This window comes from Colletotrichum acutatum (assembly GCF_030867785.1).
Source record: "Colletotrichum acutatum strain CBS 112980 chromosome Unknown BDZ83scaffold_11, whole genome shotgun sequence".
Taxonomy (NCBI): Eukaryota; Fungi; Ascomycota; class Sordariomycetes; order Glomerellales; family Glomerellaceae; genus Colletotrichum; species Colletotrichum acutatum.
This window is the reverse complement of record NW_026849005.1, coordinates 590,580-606,443: the sequence shown is the minus strand read 5'-3', so window position 1 is coordinate 606,443 and position 15,864 is coordinate 590,580. Positions and strand designations below refer to the sequence as shown.

General features: G+C 54.1%; 5 protein-coding genes across 5 annotated transcripts; 3 read left to right on the top strand and 2 right to left on the bottom strand.

Moving 5' to 3' along the window:
• Nucleotides 1–1,193: 1,193 nt before the first annotated feature.
• On the bottom strand, nt 1,194–2,198 carry BDZ83DRAFT_568526 (Pyruvate/Phosphoenolpyruvate kinase-like domain-containing protein; the record flags this gene model as incomplete). The annotated part of the gene is made up of 2 exons (XM_060504082.1): nt 1,194–1,958; nt 2,040–2,198. 2 exons carry the CDS (start codon nt 2,196–2,198, stop codon nt 1,194–1,196), a joined length of 924 nt encoding a protein of 307 aa, XP_060369644.1.
• Nucleotides 2,199–4,039: 1,841 nt separating this feature from the next.
• On the top strand, nt 4,040–6,054 carry BDZ83DRAFT_568505 (major facilitator superfamily transporter; the record flags this gene model as incomplete). Its single annotated transcript, XM_060504078.1, has 5 exons — nt 4,040–4,296; nt 4,439–4,522; nt 4,615–4,798; nt 4,930–5,322; nt 5,452–6,054. The coding sequence occupies 5 exons, from the start codon at nt 4,040–4,042 to the stop codon at nt 6,052–6,054; spliced, it is 1,521 nt and encodes a 506-aa protein (XP_060369643.1).
• A 2,765-nt stretch (nt 6,055–8,819) lies between these two features.
• On the top strand, nt 8,820–10,260 carry BDZ83DRAFT_568446 (carbamoyl-phosphate synthase subunit arginine-specific small; the record flags this gene model as incomplete). Its single annotated transcript, XM_060504070.1, has 2 exons — nt 8,820–9,008; nt 9,079–10,260. 2 exons carry the CDS (start codon nt 8,820–8,822, stop codon nt 10,258–10,260), a joined length of 1,371 nt encoding a protein of 456 aa, XP_060369642.1.
• Nucleotides 10,261–10,376: 116 nt separating this feature from the next.
• On the top strand, nt 10,377–12,095 carry BDZ83DRAFT_36809 (uncharacterized protein). Its single transcript, XM_060502621.1, has one exon. It carries the CDS (start codon nt 10,494–10,496, stop codon nt 12,027–12,029), a length of 1,536 nt encoding a protein of 511 aa, XP_060369641.1. The 5' UTR covers nt 10,377–10,493; the 3' UTR covers nt 12,030–12,095.
• Nucleotides 12,096–13,712: 1,617 nt separating this feature from the next.
• Nucleotides 13,713–15,704, bottom strand: BDZ83DRAFT_568361 (uncharacterized protein; the record flags this gene model as incomplete). Its single annotated transcript, XM_060504060.1, has 1 exon — nt 13,713–15,704. The coding sequence occupies one exon, from the start codon at nt 15,702–15,704 to the stop codon at nt 13,713–13,715; it is 1,992 nt and encodes a 663-aa protein (XP_060369640.1).
• Between the last annotated feature and the right edge of the window lie 160 nt (nt 15,705–15,864).

Sequence of the window (15,864 nt, the reverse complement as noted above, 5' to 3'; positions counted from 1 at the left end):
GAAGAGACCCTTTTTGGCAATAGAAACGATTCAAAAGCAAGCTCCTCGGATATTCAAACATTATCGCGAACGCAGTGTTCGAAATACGAATGCACTTTTGAGCCACAGTGAAATCTCATAGCACAGCTTATCCAACGTACTATACTCGCCGCACATGATACTAATACCGCAGTTGTTGTACTATAACACTAGACTTCCGTCACGGTACTCAGAGTCCTGCATCGCGATAGATCAAAGTACCTGGTCCTAGCCTGGGCGTATCATATGAAGATTTTTTGTTGTTGCCACACCATCTTGTGTGGCTTGGATCGGCTGACTTCTGCCATCTTGAAGTCGAGCGAGGACGATAAGCGACATAATCATCACATATTAAGATGGAAAAGTAAGCTGATATACCTTGCTTCCCTTAGCATCTCGGTCGAGAAGCTCGGCGTAAGGTAGAATTTACACGGTAATCGTCCGCTGCGTTGTCAAACTTTGTAAGATGGTTGCAAACCACAGGGAAGTCAACGGAACGGTCCGGTCAGCGACGTGAAACCGAGCACGCAATGTGCCGCCCATATGGAACCGGCGAGAGTGAATCCAGACTGCAAGGCATTTCGGAGATAGATCTCGGAATGCGAAGGTACATGGGACGCGAGATATGGTCGACCAGCATGAAAGTTTGCTATGCTGAGTTTGCTGATGATTCGGGATTAAACCGCGCGACGTGCGTCGGCTCGTCTAGGTAAGTCGATCTCCAAACGAATGACGCCGATAGCATACAGAGTTCACCACCGCAACCTGTCAGTATCTCCTAGTATCAATCAAAGAGGGCAAAAAAACAAAAGCTCGGGTGCGAGGTCCGGGAATCGAACCCTGACTACGCTACACCTACGAAGCCCTCCATCTGCTTGGGGAAACAGACTTCTCAGGGTTTCTCACCAAGTTCGTATCCTAACGTCGCAATGCGCTATACCGCTCGGCCACCGGGCTCGATTGGGCTTGGTTGAGAAAAAGGGCGCTCGATTTGAATATAAGGTGAGGCAAGCACTCCTACGGCAGGTGCTCATCGGGAAAGGATTCACAAGGCAAGAAGTCAGCCTGGGTCGGTCGGGTGTATATTCCACAGGAATAAATATGGGATCACAGAGAACGTCGTCCAATTTTTCTACATCAGATCCAGTCCCCCGTGGTCACCGATCTTTCGGACATCACACCCGGCTATACGAGCTCCCACCGGCAGCTTTATCAAACTCCATCGCCTCCTGCAGCCCAACAATGCTAAAAAGCTTCCTCGGCGAGAAATCAGACTTTGTCCCGACCACGCCCGTCTCCTTCAACCGAGCCAGCGACTCGCGAATCGCCTCGTACGCCGGTGCGATGGCTGCAAACGGCACAATCATCATGCGGTACCCCAGCTCCTTGGCCTCCGCGGCCGTCCACGAGGGCGTCGCGCCGTGCTCGACCATGTTCAGCAGCACCGGCGTCGGCGCGAGAGCCTGACACGCCGTCCTCGCCTCCTCCGCGGACGTCACGCCCTCGAGGAACGCGACGTCTGCGCCCGCCTCGACGGCCGCCCGGAGCCGGCGCAGCGCCTCGTCGAAGCCGTGCGTCTGAATCGCGTCGGTGCGGGCGATGACGACAATGTCGGAGCCGATTTTGCGGCGCGCGAGGGTGGCGGCTTTGATGCGGAAGACGAAGACGTCTGTGTCGACGACTTGTTTGCCTGTCAGGTGGCCGCAGCGTTTTGTTTGGACTTGGTCTTCGATGTGGAGGCCCGCGACGCCGCTTCGGGCGTACTGAGTTACGGTGCGGGCGACCATGTTGGGGCCACCGTAGCCTGTGTCTGCGTCGGCTACTAGGGGAACGGATGAGTCTAGGTTGGCGAGCATTTCGGCGTGGGAGCGCATGTCGTCTAGGGTTGCGAAGCCGAGGTCTGGGAGGCCTAGTTTTGAGGCTGATGTTCCTGCGCCGGTCTGGGGTTTTTTGTCGTGTTAGTGAAGGGGTGAGAGTGAGGGTGAGATGCTGAGTGGGAATGTGTGTTGGTGGGCTTTTACCATGTAGAGACCGTCAAAGCCGACTTCGAGTGCGATTCTGGCGCTGAAGCCATCGTAGACGCCTGGTAGGAGGATCAGGTCGTTCGTCTCGCTGAGGCGTTGCCGCAGCTTTGTTGCTGCCGAGACTGGGGTTGAGGAGCTATCGTTGCTGGTTGTCATTTTGTTCTGAAGAGCGAGCTGAACAAATTCTCCGCGAGGGGGGTCAAATGGATCTTAATCTCTGGGCCAGTGCTTCAAAATAATTTAACAAATAAACGAGGATTGAACATGTACTTGAATGAAGACTGCCACGGAAAGAGGAAAGAGGATCAAAGTCCGAGGAAACCCCGCCAAGACGCGCCGAAATGCTTTATATCCGGGGATTTTCTAGCCCGATCTTGACTCCTTCATGACGCAACTGCCGTGGATGTAGTTAGTTACCCAGGCTAGCGTTGCGTTGGATTATTTCCATCCCCACATTCATGTGGCTTCCTCTTCTCTTCAACGAATATCCATTGTAAAATTGAGGGTCAACTTCGCCATTCGGACATTTCGGGAGACGGCAACGGGTTTCTGGGAATGGTCTATTTCCACGACTGACCATTCAGAGAGCCTCGTGTTCTTGCGGGGTCGAGGGGGTTTGGCTTATTCCCGTCTTGTTTGCTGGGCTTCTTACTGAATAATAGATACACTGTTGATTCACTACTTTGACGACGGATACTGTGTACCGTGTACGGACGAGCGCCGAAGTCGGTTCTGTCTGGTCTTGGTGCTTTTGTTTCCAGAACCTCGGAGCCGTTGCGGCGATTTTGCTCGTTTGTAATGAGGTCGGAGATGTGTGTGTGTGTAGAAGAAGCAATGAGCGGAGTGGTCTTTGATTCCCCGCGGCTCACTGAGCTTCGCCAGATGGCGTGGAGATGCCAAAGGGTGAAGTGGGCGATTTATGTACGGCATGTTACCTTGAGATGTACTGGTGCAATGGATTCGGTCTCGAGCAAAGTGTTTCGATATCACATGTCTAACATTGATCCCGTATTTCTTCGTCAGCTATAGGTGACTTGTGATGCAACTACTTTAAGTGTAGGTACTCACGCGCTTGGTATCACAAATACATTTCTTGTCTTTTCCGAACCACACGGCAGGAGAGCCCGTCCATCATGTTGTACATCACAGTAGCCATTCTCTCTCCGTGAGAGAAAGCAACAAATGAAAACCATAATTTTGAGGGTCCGTTCCTTATCATACCCCCTCACGGAAGCGCATCGGCCGAGTCAAACAAGTCTCCGTCCGATCACACGCTCGTCCATACCACGGTAGACGATATTGGACGAATAGACTTTCCTACAAGCTTGAGTCCAAGCTTTCGTAAATGACTGACCATTCGTAACCCCCCAAACCCCTCCCAACGTCACAGCCGCGACGCGTTATAGAGTTTAGTAGTTTGCATACCTTACCTTGGTTGCTGAGAAAATTTAAGCATCTCGGGCTCCCGGGAGTTAGCGGCGGATCACGGTTTGATTTTGACTTTGGAGTCTGGAACGTTGGTGATGGGCATTCCCGTCCACCCCCGCCCAATGTGGTGAGAACACTCTTGTTCAAGGCGACATGCCGAGACTCGACCATACCAGTGACAACGGGCAAAACCTGGAAGCCAAGCTCGTTATCGGGAGCTAAGGTTTTTCGGCTTATTGATGTCTTGCTTGTTCTGCTTGTTTTGAGCCATTTCCCATGTGCTGCCATGTGAATGATGGAGGATTGAATGTGGAAGCGGACGAGGGAAAGAGGGGAAGAAATATAAACCTTCTGGCTTTTACCATCTAGGTCATGTCAATGTCCGAAAGCGAGGCGACGCCAGCCCGGTTTGACTCGATATATCAAAAGACAAAAGCTACCACACCCACCATCAGACCCTCTGGTCAACGGTTCATCTTCACCTCGCATTCTGAACCCCCTTCTTAACCATCGATTTCTAATCGTTCGCGCTGACAATCGTAGCCTGGAAGAATTTGACGTCCGTCAACATGGGTAAAATTACCTCTGCGAGTGAAGAGGAGGTCTCGGTCGACACGATCGAAAAGGGTCCGCTGCCTTCCGCCTCATCGTCGCCGGCGTCTCCATCATCCCCGCAACTCGTCCTCGAGGCCCCCGACGAAGTGGCCATGGCACACCCCGAGTGGCGCGCGGCGGAGAAGAGGCTGGTGCGGAAGCTGGATGTGACGCTTATGCCGGTGATTTGGACGCTGTACATGTTCAATTACCTCGACAGGAATAATCTCGCGTACGTTTTGCTGTCTCCTTTCCCCCGTGGTTCGCTTAGATATTGGAGGAAGGGGGGGGGGTCATTTGCCCGCATGTTCCGTGGCAGCACGAGGGGGAGTTTCCGTACGGAGGCTGACATACGATGGTGGTTCTCGGTACAGGCAAGCCAAGTTGGACAAGTTTGAGGCGGATCTTGGGCTTGTGGGGGAGCAGTTCAACACCGCCGTGGCTATATTCAACGTCGGGTGAGTCTTTCCTTTGGGTCTTGTGCCGAGACTCTCTCTCTCTCCGTGTGTTTGGGATCGTCGCTGACCCCTTTGCGTCTTGGCGTTTTCAGGTACATGGTCGCCCAGTTGCCGTCCAACATGCTCATCACCCGCGTGCGTCCGAGCATATACCTCCCGTGCTGCGTGCTCCTGTGGTCGTGTGTGTCGGCCTCAACGGCCGCGGCAAAGAGCTTTTCGAGTCTAGTCGCTATCAGAGTGATCCTGGGTATTGTCGAGGCGCCGTTCTTCCCAGGGGTAAGTGACACTATCTTCTGCCCTCTGCTCTTCTTGTGAAAAAATCACTTCACGGGTAGTTCAGACTGGAGTTCTCCTTCAGTTCGTGAAGACTCCTTGACTTCTGCTAAACCACCCTGCATGATGGCCAGATCTTCTACGTCCTCTCCTGCTGGTACACCCAGAAAGAAATCGCCTTCCGCACAGCAATCCTCTACTCGGGCATGCTCGTCGCGACCGCCTTCTCGGGTCTCATCGCTGCCGCCGTCTTTGCGCACCTCGACGGCGCGCGCGGGCTCGCGGGCTGGCAGTGGCTCTTCATCATTGAAGGGGCCGGCAGCTTCGCGTCCGCGTTCGCCGCGCTGGCGTTCCTGCCGGATTACGTCGGGTCCCGGACGGGTATGTGCTCGTGGCTCATGTCGGAACGAGAGCTGCAAGTCGCGGCGCAGAGAATGGCGGCCGATCGGGTTTCGGTGCCCGAGGAGACGTCGAGTGTGTGGAGGGGGTTGGGGCTTGCTGTTGGGGACACGAGGACGTGGGCTTTTGTGAGTTTTTGTTGGACTCTACCCCCTTTTTTCCTTCTCTTTTCTCTTGCCCCTGTTTGATAGAGTGCAGCTTCCCCTGAAAAGCGTAAAGTTGAAGAAAAACGCGGTCGACTGACTTGAATGGTGCAGGTCTGCATGATGGCCTTCTACCTCTCCTCCCACGGCCTCAACAGCTTCTTCCCGACAATCGTCCAGGGCTTCCACCTAGGCTCCAACACGACGACCCTAATGCTCACCGCGCCCCCCTACCTCCTCGCCGCGGTCGTCGCCCTCTGCGTCGCCGTCTCCTCGGACCGCCGCGCCGACAGGGGTCTCCACATCGTCGGCCCCGTCTGCGTGGCCATGCTTGGCTTCGTCATCTCGGCGGCGACGACGAACCGGCCCGTGAGGTACTTTGCCAGCTTCCTGTACCTGCCCGGCGCCTTCGCGTCGACGGGGTTGATTTTCAGCTGGGCGGCGAGCGTGGCGAGCGAGACGCCCGAGAAGAGGGCCACGGCGACGTCGATTGTGTGTTTGTTGGCGCAGGTTGGGAATATTTGGAGCCCGTATTTTTTCAGGCCGGCGGATAATCCGAGGTATTTGCTTGCTTTTTTGCTAATGATGATGTTTTCCGTCATGTGTATCGGGACGGTGTTTTGGATGAGGTGGTCGCTTGGGAGGGCGAATCGGAGAATGGTGGAGGAGGCTGAGGCTGAGGGGACGGGGAGGAGGGTGAGGTTGTATATACTCTGAGTGAAGAGGGCGGAAGAGAGCAGAATGGTTGGCGTTGGAGTTTTTTCCGTTTATCAAGGGGGGACCATCACTTGATGTATGACTTGACGAAGCTTATAGATGAAGGGTATGAGATTTGATGGATAACATCTCGGCAACGTCTCCATCACGGTCTTCAGTGACTTCAAGCTGATTTCAGCACAAGGTCATCAGCTCGCAGCAACGAAACTGAAGCAGTCTCTGTTCTGCTGCGAGGCTATCTCATCTTGACTACTACTTGTAGCGTCCACTGCAACGCTCTTACAAGGTCACTAGAAGGCGAAGCGTCCGTCTCCACTTTGATGGCTTCACACAGAGTTTAAAGAGTCTCATCAAACGCGGTGTGAGAATGACATGACTCTGCCGCGAACGTTGGTCTTTCTGTCCACAATGCTGACTTGACGTTTGTCGGCGACGGCTCAATGAGAAACTCCTGAGTTCTGAACACGAGATGAGGGGTCAAAAGCCAAAGTTCTCGACCGCATTCTTGGCATGTATGTAACCAAGCGTGTTCTACTGCATAGCTGCTGACACGGTGAGACCACATGTCGACTTCGAAGTCGATGTAGCATTCCGCAGAATCTCGCAAGCTTAAACACAAAAGACGAATGAGACAAAGAGGCGGAAAAAGAAAAGACGGCAAGTACACGAAAGCCCCGACCATGATGGCCTGCTGCGCGTTGTTCGCGTGGTTGTGTGGCCACGTGCTCGGAATCGTGTTGTAAGAAAGTCATTGGTTGAGAGAGGCAGACCGCCTTGAGTGAGCCGGGGTTTCCGAGCAGATGGGTGCTGCAAGGTCCTGCATCTGTCTTCTTTCAAAGTTCCCAACGCGCGCCCCTCTAAGAGTCTAGACAGGAACAAAAAGGGACGCGGGAAGGCGGGCTCGAGTCGGTGTAGACTGCAGGATCCCGGGAGAAAGGGTTGAAAGGGACTCTAATCGACGGTTTCCGTTTTTGGTTGGCAAGGGAGGACCCGATAGCTTGCGATAGGCCAGCCGCCAATGCGCGTCCCCGTTTGACAGCCCCGTTCCGTTGGATGAGGCAGGAAGAGTTGTTCAGTTGTTCTAGCCCAACCGAGGAGAGGTGAATTACTGCGTAGGTGGATGGTTGGATGCATTTGCATCTAGGCGGTTTATGCAGGGAAACCCAGGGCTGTCTGCGGTATGCAATGTCAGCAGTTTTTAACTCATCCAGTGGGACAGTCACCTCTAGCTGAAAGTGGGGCTCCGAACCCGGCGGCGGGATGGGGAGGGCGCGAGAGAAAAGCAAGACGAGAAAGAGCCCACCAACTCTGATATTGCGTCAATTTTTGGGAGAATGAAGCATTGGAACCTTTAGCCCACCGGGTAGCTGCAAAGGCGATCCCTGGATCGAAAGCGTCTTTCCGCAGCCCAATGCCGGCTCAATGGCACGGCGTAGAATTTTTGTAGTGCTGAAGTTGTGAACAGAGTATTTTCGTACAAAGGTACAAAGCGCGGCGGGCGGTGATGTAATTGTCCAAGAGTACGGATAGGACCAGTCCAATTCGGCTTCAGCAGGGCTGATAAGGACCAGGGGCAAAGTGATTAAAGGGCGGAATTGCTAAAAGGCTGGGCGAATTATGTAAAGCCCCGCGATAAGGGACGACATCGGCGGGCGGGCGGGCGCCCTTGTGCTGGGGCGGGGAGGTAGGTACCTTACCCTGCGGTTTACCTGCCGGCTGTCAGTGTCCGCCCGGTGCTTTGGTGACAGCCCAAGCTTGGTGCGGCGAGAGTTTCCCCTGCAGGCATCCTCACAACGGGGAGCCCGTTGACCCCCCTTCACTGGTTGACTAGCTAATCAGCGACCGATCTTTCCCCAAAGGGTCCAATGACAAGCTCCCCAAAAAAATTTGCCCGGCCCAACCCAAGTGCTGCTGCTGGCTGTGACCTACCAGGTTGACCTTGACCTGACGTTGAATACCTGGGAACTGGGTGACTGGGACTGGGACTGGGACTGCAACTTGGATGGGGTGAGCGGTGGTGGAGGTGGAGGAAGAGGAGGAGGAGGAGAAGAGGCCCCGTTTGCTGAGGTACCTACTGCGCTCCATCTGTGTGACTCCGTGTGCCGGCGCTCGTGCTTCCTATTTTTCTACCCGATCTCCTCCCACCGCTGCTTCCCTTCTCTTTTTTTCTTTCCCTTTTCTCTCCTCCAGATCCAAAAATCCTGCCGCATCGTGCAACATTCTCGTCACAGATTATATCCAGCCATCATCCCTCCACAGCCTCGCCTCGAGCACTTCACTACCCTTCTTCTACTGATTGACCATTTGCAAGCTGCCCTTATGAACGGGCGTCCTTCAGTCTTCACCTCTCAGGTATGTCGATGATTTTCATTTCTTTCCTCTTGCCGAATCTTTCCTTGGTGGTTTGTCTGAGCTCACGCTCTTCGTGATACCTCTCAACCCCGCCGCCAAACTCTGTCTCAAGCTGGTGCCCATAGCCCAATTGAAGCTCTCTGGTGTCTAGTCCGCTTGCACTGAAGACGCATTGCTTCTTTTCAATCATTAATATTGCTAAATTTCGGTTGCTGACTCGCTATCTTCAGGATTATCTCTCAGGTTAGCATAATATCCTCGATTGACTCACCGCCCCTCCAATGTGGCACGCGAGACTGACCATGTTTCCCAACCCCCAACAGACCACTTGTGGAAGGCTGCCAGCCCCTAAGGTGTCTATCCAAACCACAAGCAACTTCTTCTACAACACCTCTACTTAAACCAAAGCCAACATGTTCTCCCGATTGGCTTCCCTCACCAAGCCCGCGGCCAACGGTGCCGCCGGGTTGAGCTCCGGCCTCCGAGTTCAGACCCGATTCCTCTCCGGCCAAGCCGCTGGTAGCAAGGGCCGCAAGATGCCCTTCACCCAGACCCGTGCCACCAACCCCGTCGCTAACCTCGACGCCACCTTGACCATCCGAGTATGTCACCGTCTAGAGATATCTTCCTACTTAAAGATGATAGAAACAAGCTTGCTAACAATTCCTGTAGGATGGCCCTGTCTTCTCCGGCCGAGCCTTTGGAGCAAACTCCAACATCTCTGGCGAGGCCGTCTTCACTACCTCCTTGGTCGGATACCCCGAGTCCATGACCGACCCCTCCTACCGTGGCCAGATTCTGGTCTTCACCCAGCCCCTGATTGGCAACTACGGTGTGCCTTCCAACCAGCGTGATGAGTGGAACCTCCTCAAGTACTTCGAGTCCCCTCACATCCAGTGTGCCGGCGTCGTCGTCGCCGACGTTGCCACCGAGTACAGCCACTGGACCGCCGTTGAGAGCTTGGGCAACTGGTGCGCCCGTGAGGGTGTCCCGGCCATCTCTGGCGTCGACACTCGTGAGATCGTCACCTACCTCCGTGAGCAGGGTTCCTCCCTCGCTAGGATCACCATTGGTGATGAGTACGACGCCGACGAGGACGAGAGCTTCATCGACCCCGGTGCCATCAACTTGGTCAAGCGTGTCAGCACCAAGGCCCCCTTCGTTGTCGAGTCCCCTGGCGCCCGCTTCCACGTTGCCCTGATCGACTGCGGTGTCAAGGAGAACATCCTTCGCAGCTTGGTCAGCCGTGGCGCCTCCGTCACCGTCTTCCCCTACAACTACCCCATCCACAAGGTTGCCAGCAACTTTGACGGTGTCTTCATCTCCAACGGCCCCGGTGACCCGACTCACTGCCAGGAGACCATCTACAACCTTGGCCGCCTCATGGAGACCTCCCCCGTCCCCATCATGGGAATTTGCCTCGGCCACCAGCTCCTCGCCCTGGCCGTCGGTGCCCGCACCATCAAGCTCAAGTACGGCAACCGTGCCCACAACATCCCCGCCCTCGACTTGACTACCGGCCAGTGCCACATCACCAGCCAGAACCACGGTTACGCCGTCGACTCCTCCACCCTCCCCAGCGACTTCAAGGAGTACTTTGTCAACCTTAACGACGGCTCCAACGAGGGCATGATGCACAAGACCCGCCCCATCTTCTCCACCCAGTTCCACCCCGAGGCTAAGGGTGGCCCGATGGACAGCTCCTACCTCTTTGACAAGTACCTCGAGAACGTTCAGATGTTCAAGGACAGCGAGAAGATCTTCAAGGACAACCGCCCCACTCAGCTCATGCTTGACATCCTCAGCAGGGAGCGTGTCGGTGTCGAGCCCACCACCCTCGCCGCGGCTGCTTAATTGAATCCGTAATGTGTGGTGCGAATGGGGGTTACTGTGTTCTGGTGCAAAATGGGGTTTCTGGATTTTTGTCTTGTAGTTATGGGTATCGCGGCAGTTGATTTGGGGTCTATTTGGACCTTGGGCATACACATCAAGTGGGATTCGATGATTCCTTCGTCTTTTTCTTACACAGTTCATAGCAGCTCTGAGAAAGCTACTTTCCTATATTGAAACCTGAAAAGATTCATGATATGGAAACATCATTCTTCCCCAGTTCCTTCTTGTGTGATAGAAAGCTAAACAAGCAGCAGCCAATGAGGAGTACCACTACGGTGGTAGGTACCAACTGGAAAAAATCACTTTACGAAGTGGAAGGAGGAAACGAAAAGAGGTGCAGACAGGGCTATTGTGCAGTCCGAAGCAGCAGAAATGGCTGCAAGAGCGATGGCCAGCCTAGTCATCGACGGATGTTGTTCAGATCTCAGGATGCAATCCATTTCCATACCACTATGGCACATACATACAAACGCATTGAACGCACAGCTACCCCTCCGCCTTTCTTAGTCTTTCTCAACGCCTTATACCTTTCCATACCTTTCCCCGTATCCGTAATGACAACATCAGAAATCGAGATTCAACCAAAGGACAACTCTTCGGCGTCAACCCGCATGGATGATCTCAGCTACGATGACTGGGCGGACCTTATCTATGATAAATGGGAGGACCTTCACACTGCCGACGCTTCGCAGCTGGGTCCATTGTTCACGCCAGAAGAGTCTAAGGAAATCGACGCCCTGCTCAAAGTCTGGATATACCCAGTCTATGGTCAGCAGGCGGACTTCGGCGCTGCTGACGCCTCGTACCAAGGGCAAAGACCAGTCGAGTCGCCCATATTGTCGGCACATATGCCTCTTCACAGCGAAGGCGTGTTTCCCCCTAAACTCTTCCTTCAAGCGCCTTTGTACTATGGGAATTCGGCGCAGAGCTCCAATGTCACTGGACTCAATTGGGGACTGTTCTTCAAGTGGGTGGGCGCCTATCGAAACATCTCGCCATCGGAGTCGTCTTCTCTACCGGTGTTTTACTTTCCCCAGTCAAGCTTAGAATCTGCCTCCCCACCACCGCCTCCGCGTATACATCTTGCATCGAGCGAAGATACTGCAATTGAAGGACAGGCTTCTCACATTCCAACCTACATCATCGGTATCGGCGGCAGCCCTTCGAGCGGCAAGTCAACACTAGCCTTGCACCTTAGCTACGTGTTCAAAAAGCTTGGGCAGAACAGCAGAGTCTTTACAATTTCGCAAGACGCCTATGTCCTCCCTTCTGCAGATTGTCCACAAATAACTCTGCGGAGTGGAAAGCGTGTTGTTCACACAAACTGCTTATTCTCAGTTGACTGGGAAGACATGATCAAAGATGTCACTAAGTTGAAAGCAGGCAACTATAGTTCCCAGTCAGATCAAATAAGGGAGACATGTGCCACTGCAAAGGGTCGCCATATTCGCGTGCCGCATCTGAGAGCGGGGGATGTCACTGACCTTGTTCGTCAAAGGGAGGCCACTCTCTCCACTGCGGCCAAATCAGGTCGTCAGAGCTTCTGGCTAGCTCAATTTTGCTACAAGACACTCACAGACTGCCCGGACAATTTAGAGAATTCGACATCCTTGCCGTCACAGCTGATACTGATCGAAGGCCCCCTCGTGAACGCTGTTTGCCCCACAGCCTTGCCGCCTCAACAGTCGGGATTTGGAATGTTCGGCAGCGATGCACAACAGAAAGCCTAGGAAGCTTTACGAAATATGATTGACCTCAACTTGTGTCCCAACGTTTCAGAACGAACTGCAAGAACGTGGGCATTAGATCGGCAGGAGCAGTACAGTTAGTATCAAGGTAAGCCTCGCTTTGTCGCAGAGGACCTCACTGAGGAATACTTTGACGAAGTCGCCTGGTAAGAACATCGCCAATAGTGACGAAAGAAACGTGGACCGAATGGCTCATGATATGATAGGCCGGCCTACAAGGCGTACCACTCTCACCATGAGCCCGAAGATGATGGCTCCAGACCCGCGACATACAAGGAGCTCTTGAGATGGGCTGTGAACCAAATCTTCAGGGTGAACGGGGTTGATGGAAATCAAAACCGGAAGCGTAAAGGAGGCCAGTAAAGCCAAGGACGAAAGCAACCATATGGGCTGCTTGAGGTGGGCGGGACATTGCCAAGGGAGGTTGACTGGACAAAAGGGTGGAAGAAACAGTTTGTCACCGAGGGTCGGTCATGGGGTCACTTCACATTGAGTTCTCGTAGTAATTCAGGATCCCTTACTCTTTTCGGTGCCCTCTCTTTTAGTCTGGGGACACGGAGTATATTCAAACGGAGACACGGCTTTCGAGGCATCATCAACCAAGGACTCTCTTTCTTTATTTGATTCGTTGTCAACTGCGTTTCTTTCCAAGACCGAACCTGGAAGTTTTGTAGCTCGACTCTGTCGAAGACACTTCCATAGTTCTTACGTTCCAAGAGTTGCTTTCATAGAGGACCTCCTTCCTGATTGCAGACGAGTCGATGTAAATTCTCTTCGTTGAGTGTCAGGATCGCCATGGATCACGAGCATCAAGACAGTGGGAGCATTTACAGTTTTCAGGAAGCTTCTTCAATTAGCTACTGGTATCGCAACGTGGAGTTATGTGCCTGTCCCCACGTCTCTCTATGAATCCGAACCGTCATTGGGGAAAGAAGAAGAAGAAGAGAATAATACAGTCTAGACCTGATCTATCTTTTGTGTGTGATTCTTTCCGCACCCCACCCGCAGTTTGGGTTGTTATGCTCCGTAAGAAGTACCCCATTTCCGTCTTCGCTTTTCGTCTTGAATGCTTGCCATGATCTTCTGGTTGACTCTGAGAAGAGCAGGATAGGAGGAGTACCCTTCACGAAATCATCGTAAAGTTGGGGAGTCTCGAAGTAATCGTTCCAGCGCCTCGGTAGCCTGCTGTATCCAAACCTCTTCACGAATGTCGTCGACCTCAGGATCATCCTCCTTTACCAACACCCCGAGTCGCCTCTTCTACGCGGGTTCCCATGCTGGGGGTGGTGTCGCCACTGTCGATGGCCCCGAAGGCGAAGAATACCCTGTTCCGCCTGGAAAGACCAACGGAGGCGTCAGAGGGCGAGTGCGCAGGGGACAAAAGCATAAACCATGGCCAGCGGCGTTGCGGCAATGCGGGAAGTGGTCCGTAATCTGGTTTTGGGGATCGCTGGGATTATCGACACGCCACGGACAATTGCAGTAGTCTGATTCCGAATAGTTGGGGCATCCAGGCTTGTGAAGTTGCCGTCGGTTGGATTCGAGATTGCTAGGCAAACCCACTGGAAGCCTAGACGTGGTCGTGGAAGGCGTTTGGGACGCAGCCATAGGCATGATGGAAGCCGAAGCAGCCAACCGATCACTCTGAAGAGATGATTTGGGCTCCTAGTACCGGCTGCCACGGTCGTCGGAACGGAAACGGCGGCCACCGTCAGGACGAGAACCACCAAAGTTTCCACGGTCGCCCTGGCGATAGGGGCCGCTCTCATTAATGCCCGGCAGATACCTGTCGCTGACCATGCGGGGGCCGCGACGGCCGTTGCCACCACTCCGTCTACCACCACGGCCTGGAGGAGGTGGCCCCCTCGGCGGCGGCCCTCCGCCGGCCATTTGTCGACGACGCTCAGCCTCTCTGTGCGGGGGTCGGATGCCGACAAAGTTCTCGTGGCCACGGTCAACAAACTTGTCGCCCTCTTCGAAGATGTAGCGGTTGATCTCAGTCTCCGGGCCCATGTCCCTATCGATATCTTTGGTGTAGTAAGAACGCATATTTCGCAGTCGTCTGCTGACAAGATCATCCGAGACGGCCTGGAAAGATACCGGAGGGTGGGCTCGCGTGGTTTGTACAGGGCCCCCGGGAAAGTTTTCTATCAGTCGTGGAGGTCTAGAACCAGGACCACGCTGGGAGTCTCCTCTGGGGCCTAGGGGAGCTCCTTCAAATCCTCGACCGCCACGAGGGCCGAGAGGAATGGCATTGACGTCCTTAACAGCTGGGCCTGCAGGTGCACCCCTAGTTGGCTCAGCCGATGCTACGCCATTACCAGAGACCAGGCGAGCGGTGACATATCCGTCGTCTTCGATGTCGTAACGCACTGCGAATCGAGCGCTCCTGTTGGATTTTCCTTCGGCCTCCTCCTCGTGAATCCAATCCCTCACTTTTTCTGGTGGCACAAAGTCCACCGAAAGTGGCTTGCGGTTGCTTTCATCTGGCCAGGTGACGTCATGCAACGCGTTCCGGACACGCGAAGCCAGAGTCGTAGTTCTGAACACTGCGAACGCATGAGATTTGATGGAATCCAGGTATACGTCCTCGACATCGTCTGAGTTGGGTTCTGCGCCAGAAGGAGTTGATAGCTCAACAAGACGGTCATGAACTGTAGACTCCTTCAGTGGTCTCATCAAGTTCTTGATGTAGAGAGCCCTGGTAGCAGGGTGGATAGCTGGCTGCACCGTTCTTTCGTACTCCATGGCGTCATTGTCGTCTGCTGGCGCAATCTCGTGTCGCTCCTGATCAGTGACCGGACCGTCCGTGGGGTGCTCTTGGCCGTGAACTGAAGCCTGTCGGTGTTCAGGATCGGCGGCAGAGACTGCGTCCACCTTTCCGTTAAGCTCATCCTGCATCTCCGTGTCTTCTTCGGCGTTTGCTTCTGTCGTCGGCAGGTCCTGTTCAATAGGGTGGCTCTCCGCGAGCTCTTCAACGTCTTTCGAAGTGTCCTTTGCCTCCTTCGCAACATCCTCAAGAAGACCGCTACCTCCCTCCAGGCTCTCCTTCAAGACATCCTTCACACCTTCCTTGATTTGGTTTATGACACCAGCAACGCTGGTTGACTCTGAGCTTGGTGCCTCGTCTGCTTTGTCTGCCTCGATACGGCCTTGGTCTGCTTTAATGCGCTTGCGAGTAATCGACTCTGACGATTCGGCAGGGCTCTGGGATCGGCGCTTTCGTTTCTGCGCATCTTGCGCCATCTCAGCGGGGGCAGGAGGCGTAGGGTTCGCGGCGGCGATTGATTCCGGAATGGTTGTCTCCGTATCTTGGGTGGCGGGCTTGAGTGCCGATTGCTCCATCTTGGGTTCGGAGCTTGCCACCACTGCTTGCGCAATTGTATTCTCAGTATCGGCAACATCTTCGGCGGTGGTGTTAATGGGAGCAGGTTCGGTGAGCGCTTCAGCAGGCTCGGCGGGTTGGGGCTCTGGCTCTGGGGAAGCCTCTTCTTCTTCCTGTGCCTCTTCCTGCACATCTTCCTGCACCTCTTCCTCTGCGGCCTCGTCGCTAGTGGTCAGTCGCTCGACGAGCTCCTGTTTGAGACCTGCGGTGGCGAGCCCTCGGCGTTTCAATTCCGCCTTGAGTTGAACGACGGTTTGCTTGCTCCAATTCATGATGAATAACTGCTGGTTCGGCGCAAAAGCTGGCGCATAGCTAGACTACTCGTAGAAATGTTGGTATAGCAGGCGCGTATGTTGGGGGGTGCGCTCAACGTTGGTAAGATGAAATTCGTATGGTGGAGAAAAGCGATGTTGGCCCATTCGGGTTGTAGTT